The 8,768-nt window shown below is 43.2% G+C and overlaps 1 protein-coding gene across 3 annotated transcripts in view; it reads right to left on the reverse strand.

The window, feature by feature from the left end:
• Window positions 1-4,197: 4,197 nt before the first annotated feature.
• LOC121717947 (zinc finger protein Aiolos-like) overlaps window positions 4,198-8,768 on the reverse strand; it is a 17,415-nt gene continuing 12,844 nt past the window's right edge. For all 3 annotated transcript variants that reach the window (XM_042102671.1, XM_042102672.1, XM_042102670.1), the window contains one exon: window positions 4,198-6,069. In XM_042102671.1, the coding sequence (XP_041958605.1) occupies window positions 5,348-6,069 (722 nt within the window). In that variant the 3' untranslated portion in view covers window positions 4,198-5,347. The remainder of the gene's footprint in view (window positions 6,070-8,768) is intronic.

Consider the following 8,768-nt stretch of genomic DNA (forward strand, 5'->3'; position numbering starts at 1 on the left):
TCCAGTGCGCCATCTTGAGGATATTGGAGGGAAAATCAGTCTGTAATGTCTATTTATGTCCCTCAATAGTTCAGACTTGATCATGGCCACTTAGTTGCAACGCGTAATTAACGCGTAATTGTAACATATGCTGTATAATGACAGTGTAGCTTATGTCTCGACAATACACGCTAGGGAGGATGGAGGATTTGTCTAATTGTGGACTATCTTCTCTGACCTGAAATGGGTATGTTCCAGGTTAATTTACTGAATTAAAAGTTCATTAATTGACCTAGTCTACTCCATTTGTAGATAGTGCATATGAGTTTTCCATGTTTCAATCCAAGCACCTTTTGTAACCTGTTCAGACATCTTTACACCTTAAAGGAAGCACTATGATGAAAGCCAAAACCCAGTTACCTACATCAGAACCCATGGCCACCAACAGATCCAGTCATTATAACTGGGCTTCAAAAGCTCAACTCACCCCATGGTGTAGTTGCATTTTGAGTGTGCTCTTCAAGTATGACTGTGCACTGATGAGGAGATTTAGCGTACTGAAGAGCATGCAGCCATCCCACACTGAACGCTTATGGGAATAAAAGAAGCACACTCAGATCCATTCTACCGCTATGAATGGGAGCCCTGCATTGCACTATTTTTTATTTGACTGTAGAACATGGTAACTGCAGTGCTAAATATGATTATCTGATCAATTTAACATTTTTAAATGAAACCAGTGATATACATCAGCTCATAGCAATTTCCTCTGTCAAAATGGCAAAATGTAAAACATGTCGATGAAACTAGAGCAAAAGGGAAGCAACTAACACAGTACACATCCCCTTGACGGTTTTTAGCTCTCTGTAATCTGTATGAGTCACCACTAGAGGGAAGTAGAGAGAGGGCCATGTTGGTCAAGCATCACAATGCTGGTCCACTCTTTTCAGTTCCAGTCAAGGAACAGAGAAGTTACGGAAGGTATGGACACCACAGAGCAAATAGATGTGAATACAAGAGTTTCAAAAGAGAAATCTGAGCAAATCAAGTAGAAGAGTTGAGCATGTAGTAGCAAGTCAAGTTCAAAAAGTAGTCTTTATTTAAGCAAAACTTAAATTCTTCCATGATTCTTCTTAAATTCAAATTTTCATTCTTCCATAAAACTTTGAATTCACGGACCTCAAACTACACTTTAGGTACAACCTTGTCATGTTTTTGTCCTGAAGACCTACATTTTGTCAGAAGTTTGTAAATTAAGACGTGCATTCCAAATATTAAAGACAGGGGCCCTAATTTTAAATGACAGGTGCAGTGCAAAAGTCTAAAGTCTAAAGCTAAAAAAATGCTACATTAATTTGCTAAGGGACCTGTTCGTTATTTATAAACGGGTCACCGGAGAGATTTTGAGAGCTTCAATCAAATAATGCATGACCCTCCCCTGCCGCAAGAAAATTATCAAACGACCCTCCAACAGTCTTTTCAATAAAGATATGACCCCCCGGCCAATTGTTGATCCCTTCCACCCACGCTATAATGCGCTAGCGCTATGAAAACACATCGACTTAAGCTGACTTACTAAATGCACCCTCTGCTTTCTGATCTTACACATCACACTTCACCAAGATGGTGGCCATCTCAGTAGATTTACTCACTAACATTGTTGTGGAAACACAATAAGCATGGAAACTAAATGCACATTTCCTGCAACTGCATTAGCCTACTTGAAATAAGTTGCTCCTCTAGTAAGTATTCACATGAAATAAAACAATAAAACATTGAGACCATTCAACAAAGCACACTGGGTAATAACAAATTCAACACATGAACTTGTTGCTATGGACTCATCTCTAGGCTTCCTCAGTCATTGTAAAGTTGCCGAAGCTGAACATTATCCAAAACTCAATTTCTCAGACGAGCGTCAATTTGGGAGCTTGCTACACTCCTTCCTTCTCAAATTACTTGAAAAGGCCGTTTGCACAATTTCACAAATAATCACAGGGACCGAAAAATACCTAACATGCCAACTTTTTCCGGGTTTAGGCCTATCATTTTAACTTCCCCCCCGCTGTCTTACCGTTTTAATATTTTCTCGTAGAATACCATATATTACTGTAATACTCTCATAACATTAGTCCTGCATTCTGGCCTGTCTCTGTGTTGTCCTGTTGTTACCCCTAGCCCTTCCAGTGAAACAGATGTATTCAAATCATCGTTTTGCTTGCTTGAATGCGAACTCAGAGTGATGTTAACCTACAGGCCTATTTAAGTTAACGACGTGGTTGTCGTGAGAGCACGATTCATTGGCGCTTGCAGTGTTCGGCCGTAGGCTATGTCTACGTGCGCACCTGCCAGGCTAAGAGCCAAAGAAATCCCCCTGTATATTCACTCCAAGTTGGTCTACCATAACGTACCAACTCTACACTGTAGACCATAAACTGGCTATTTATATGACCAATGTATTTGTTCAACTTTATGAAGCAGAAATACGCACTGCTACTTGGAACGTAACACATTTTGGTTGGCAGGAGAGAGAATGACAGCGATTAACAAATTGCACTTGTTGCTGGTTACCAATAAATAGGGCCTACTATATATTTTTTTGCAAACAACAAAAACAGAAAGGATGGAGACAGCAAAGCTAGAGATGGGCAGGAACAAGGTCAATTGGTAGAAATGCTTGTCAAAACGTTAGGAGCTGGATGTGTGGATGAATGAAGCACAAGTATGCTTTATAAGCATGCACACTGTTTAAAGTTAGGCTAGGCTACACGGTAAACTACAAGTAAACCAAAGTTAAATTTAGCTTTTTTAGGGCTGGATAAAGTTGACCAAATGGATATAGGCTGTTAGGCGTGAATAAAGTAGGCTACTTTGTTGCTCCAACCCTTCCAACGTTAATGGGGACGGATGTTGACATTTTCCATATTTTGCGTGAGAAACCCGGGAAATCTCCCTTATTTTCATTGTTCAATGTTGACAGAGCTATGGAACGAAAGAGAACGTTATATCAACAGAAATCAACAATCAAACAAGCCACTTTGATTTTTTGCTGTTTTCATTAATACAAAAGATGGGTGACCCCCCTCCTAGACAAAAAAAAGTTAGGTGACCCTCCCCTCAACAAAGAATAAAAAGACATGACCCTCCCCTATTTTCCTCCGGTGACCCCGTTTATAAATAACGAACGGTCCCTAATGTAATACCATGAACAAGATCCTGAGCTCAAACAGTGGTGGGTCCGCTCAGTGCCCTCACACGCCACACGATGGCTTTAGTTCCTGCACAAGCCCCTTTGCTCATCGACTGAGCTTGTGCTTGGCCCAGCATTTGAATGTGATCTGCAAGGAAGCAGAACACTGAAACATAACACGTTAACCACCCTGTTGATTTGGATCAAACAGCAGGCATTGCTCAGGGCAGAGCATGCAATCCTTTTGGCACTTTTGAAATACCAGCCAGTGCAGGCGGCCTTAGGGGACACAGTGCCAGACACTCTTGAAGTAAAGACTGCCAGGCTTCTCAGAATGGGCAGCAGGGGGCTTCTCCACTCAGTTTTGCTCCAAAGAGGGGAAATCCAGCGCAGGAAGCTGACACCTCTCTCTCTCTCTCTGTCTGTTTCTTCTCCTTCTCTCTGTCTTCTCTGTCAACTACTCTTTCTCTCTCTCTTTGTTTCTCTCTCTCTCCTTCTGTTTCTCTTTCTCGCGACTTCTCCCCCACTCTCTCTGTCAACTTGTGAAGACGTGGGGAGGGTGCCACAACCCTACACTCGCAGATCTGCGAACCAAACAAGAGTGTTCAAACCGCAGCACTAAAAACAGCTAGCACACACACACACGTGACCAGTAAGATCACAAGGATCACTTTTTTAGTGCTCCCTCCCCATGCACACTGTCCGATACAATGCAACTTTTTTTGCCTTTCTGAAAAACTAAATTAAGGTTCACTACTTGACAAGGATCCAATGGCAATGGCACACACACACACACACACACAAACACACACACAGGTAGGAGGCACACACACACACACACACACACAGGTAGGAGGCACACACACACACACACACACACACACACACACACACACAGGTAGGAGGCACACACACACACACACGCACGCATAAATAATAGTTCAGTAACTGGAAATGAACATTCCAGTGTTGAACTGTACTGTGTGAACTATATAACTTCTGAGTACGAAATCAGACAGAAAAAGAGCTAAGAAACATGATCAATCTTTATGATTATTTAAGGCACACACAATGTACAGTTTGTTCCATCAAGTCATATGTCCTTAACAGGGGCGCTGCTGGGGGTGGGGGGTAGGGGGTTAGGATGATTCTAAGGGCCCAGAACTGACAGGGGCCCCCAGAGAGCCCCTCCAATAATACTATAGATTATCGGTATATATATATTGTCTGTCATAGGGCCCAAATTATCTAGCAGTGCCCCTGGTCCTTAATGCGTAATTAATCCTGCGTAATTAATCCAGTGCAATGGACTACAGCTCACCTCATGTTTCTACTTGTACAATATTGCCAAATATAGTAAGGAAAAGTAGAATACATCTGGACAGCATTAAATGGATACAGTCAGTTATTTTCATGTTTGTGTCCCATGGTATGAAAAGTCATACTCAACCACGCTAATCTGGGGCTAATCTGGGGCACAGGTACCCCGTAAAATAAACAGACATAATCCGGTGAAAACCTAAACCCACCTTGTTTTTGTAGGTAATGCAACATTCTCGTACAACAATATAGAAATCACAGCACTCAAAACAGCACACCATGTGGAGTGGTGTGTTTCAGTTCTTTGGTTTGGGAAATGTTGAATGGTACGAATTCCTCCATCGTGGGGAATGTCTGTGTGCAGTGCACAGGGCACACACATGCTTTTGAAATACAATAAAGAGGAAAAAAGTTCAGATCAAAAATAGAAGTCCTTCTGCACATTCAACATGAAATTTCAATATGAAAGGAAACGTGTCTGTGTTGCTTACAGTAATGTGTGAAAATTTGTTCAAGTCCTTACATTTCAGTAAATCATGTAGACAAACAGTATTTTGTTCAAGTCTTTACATTTCTGTAAATCATGTAGACAAACAGTATTTTGTCCCATCAGACAAACAAAAATATCTACATATCAAAATATCTACAGATATGTTATATCATATCTATATCATATCTACATAAAAAGTGTCACACTGGTCAAAAACTGGTAAGCCGATGTTTTAACGGTCACACTATTTGTGTGTATGTATGTGTACTGTATGGGTATGTGTGTGTTTGTGTGCTTGTGCTTGTGTGTGTGTGTGTGTGTGTGTGTGTGTGTGTGCGGGTGTGTTTTCTGCATATGCCGGCGCCACTTCACTTGATCTCCAGGTAATGTTCCCCGCGGGCGATGTGCGAGGAGAACTCGTAGCGGTCGCGGCTCAGGTGACCGCACAGGTTGCACTCGAGCGGATCGCGGAAGCCGTGGCAGCCCATGTGGATGGTGAACATGACGTAGTCCAGGAAGAGAACGCGGCAGTGACTGCACATGTAGGCGCCCGCTGGCTCGCCTTTGCCCTGCACCACCCGCAGGACCTCGTGGGGGGGCACGGCGTGGGGAGGGGGCAGGGGCGGCTGGTGCACCAAGTGGGGGGGCAGGTGCGACGGGTGGTGGGGGTGCAGGGGGAAATGGAGCCCCCCTGTGTTGGCCACGCCGGGAACCAGCAGGTGGTTCAGGCTGAAGGGCAGCGACTGGTGGTGCTGCTGCTGGTGGTGCAGGAGGCCAGAGGCATGGCGGGACCGCGGACCGCCCCCGTCAGGGTGGGGGTGGTGCTGGGGGGAGTCCAGGGGAGTCGTGGGGTGGGGCAGGAGGCTCGGCTGGTGCACCCCTCGCTCCAGCTTGCCGCCGTTGGTGAGGGCGAGAGGAGCGACGCTGGCGGCGAGCTGAAGGGGGAAGCTCTTGTGGTGCGGCTGGTCGGCGTCCGGCGGGTGGGCGTGGAGGCCCTCGGGGGTGGTCGAGCTCCGAGGGGGATCGGAGCCGGACTGGTGCACCCCTGGCTCCCGCTTGAAGCACAGGTCCAGACACACGGGGGTCTCTCCTGTATTACGTACAAAAATGAGTCACATTAAATTCATCAGTGACACAGGTGGGAGAGACATGTACAAAAATTACACTTCATTTTGTTTTGACTGTCAAAACAAAAGCGCTTTCTTTCTTGCATAACATTGCAGCAGATTTACATCTTTACCTGAGTCTTCTGACCCTAAACCACCGCCCTCTCTGATTGGTAGACAATCTAGTAAAATAAGTTCAACTAGAATAAGAATGGTACTGGGCTGTAACTGGTTCATCTTCTGACGATGACAATTGTTATAGAAGCGTCCTGTGGAAAATGTCTGTGTGCTTGGGGAAGATTAGGGAGTACAGTACAGCCACGCGGACTAGAACCATTAGGGGTCCTGTACCAACAGCACAGACGGAATTGCAATTGTGAGAAGCAGCAAATGGACCTGACCTTTCTAGAGAGAGAGAGAGAGAGAGGGAGAGAGAGAGAGAGAGAGAGACAGAATGAGAGAAGCGAGGGAGAGATAGAGAAAGAGAGAAGAGAGAGAAGAGAGTGTGAAAGACAGTAAGAGGAAGAATGGAAATACAAGGAAAGAGGGTCAAAGATAGATGTGAGAAAGACAAGAAAGGGGAAACAGCCAAACACGGGGGGGGGGGGGGGGGGGGGTGAACGATAGAGGGAGGTAAAGCAAAGAGTAAAAGAAAAAAAGACAAAGAAAGGAGTGCACATCATGAAAGACAGAGAGAGAACGAAAGACCAAAAGACAGAGTGTGAAGATCGAGAGAGCGGCCTGTACTGCAGCTGCAAAACTTAAAAGACAACACCTGCTCACGTTTCTCTGCCTGGGCTGTTTCTCTCCTTGCGGTTGAAGACATTACTTCTCTTTTTCCTCTGTGGTTATCGTATTGAGAGATTTCAGTTTATTTGTCATGGCGATAGCGCGCCGCCAAAGGGCCCTTAACTGACTCTGAAACTAAACTCGCTCGAGAAAATAATGCCGGGTCTCGGAAGCATTCTCACAGGTTTTTGGGAAGTGATGATAAAATCAGTTAGACATTTTTCCAAAATGCCTTATGACTATATAACTGACTAGTCAATGAGATCATCTCCATTTTGTTTTCATTTCTGTGCAGACATTTGCATGGCCTCCTATGAAGCATACACGTTCAGAGAAAACCCATTTGAGCGTGTAAATCCAAATGCATCTAATTTAAGGGGTGCATTTCTTTTTCAGCTTTACTGATGCATGCCATTGTAACCTGTGCAACCCAGAGTATGAATTGAAAAGAACAATCTCTATATATTGTGTAACAGAACAACATACCGACATCCAGCACGAACCAAGACAGCTTACTGGTTAATGTATTCAAACACAATTGCTTTTATTCATAACTTAATCTAACTAACTTTCTGACATAACTTGAAATGTCCTCATGCTTCAATGTATTCAATATCACTGTTATGTGTGTCTCTGACTGTGGGCTTGTTTCTGTTTGAGTCAGGTTCAACAAATGACTGTTTTTAATCAAATGAACATACTCAAAAGGTCTGGCTTCCCACCCACTGCACCGTCAGTGTGAGAGATAGACAAGGGGACAGAAAATGGCAGCAGAACACTTCAGTCATCCGTCAACTCAACTGTCACAGAGGACATGCCGCTCACTTGTGCCATGTTCCAAATGATCCTCTCTCCAGATACGGGACCAGCGTGTGTGTGTGTGTGTGTGTGTGTGTGTGTGTGTTTGTGTGTTTGGGTGTGCAAACTTGTTTTACTTGGACTACAACTCTGAGTGGACTAAGCAAGCCAAAGTATCATAAAGTACAAAGTACTGTATCCATTAATTTCTGAAATAATCGGTAGTGTATCCATCTGGAGACGACGATGCCATGTTTACCCATAATGACTAGTGCTAGTGCAGAATGAATTAAATTAGCACAGTACTTCTATCAATGTTTGGATCTGTAAATTATTCCCCTGTGTTAAGATCCAAATAAAAGCATTAAAATGTGTGTGTGTGTGTGTGTGTGTGTACCGTTGTGTTTGAATGTATCTGTGCTCAACACAAATTGCCTCTCTAGGACATTAAAGTTTAAAGCAAAGATCTTAGAGTCTTAGAGTGGAACACTATAATCTTTGGTCTGAAGTAAAAGAGGGATAGGGTCGGTTAATGTTTTAAAGACTTGTAAAGACTTTTGGAATGTATGTTGTAAAGACTTTTAGAATGTATATGTTGTAAAGACTTTTGGAATATTTGTTGTAAAGACTTTTGGAATGTATATGTTGTAAAGACTTTTGGAATGTTTGTTGTAAAGACTTTTGGAATGTATGTTGTAAAGACATTTGGAATGCATCTCATTATTGTATCAACTGTATCATTCTCAGGAGTTAAATATATCTGTGAATCAAAGCTCTTTAGTCTGCTCTACAGGTTTACCAGCACATCACTCCCATCACTTTTGAATAAGCAACGCTCACGTATACCCTTACGTTGACATCGACCCACACAACCACCTTCCAACTGAATGAGGCTAAACACTGCTGTGATTATGCTAGAACAAGGATAGGGTCGATTGATCGTAAGATAATATTAGTATTGATAATGATGCATCAGGTGCAACAATGTAATGGCTATGTTTAATAATGGGAAATAAACTAAACCTAGCAAAAAAGAAGATCTTGGAAAATATTCAAATTTGTCTCATTGACAAATGGCCCCATAACAGAACAGATT

The sequence above is a fragment of the Alosa sapidissima genome, chromosome 9, assembly GCF_018492685.1.
Source record: "Alosa sapidissima isolate fAloSap1 chromosome 9, fAloSap1.pri, whole genome shotgun sequence".
Classification (NCBI taxonomy): domain Eukaryota; kingdom Metazoa; phylum Chordata; class Actinopteri; order Clupeiformes; family Clupeidae; genus Alosa; species Alosa sapidissima.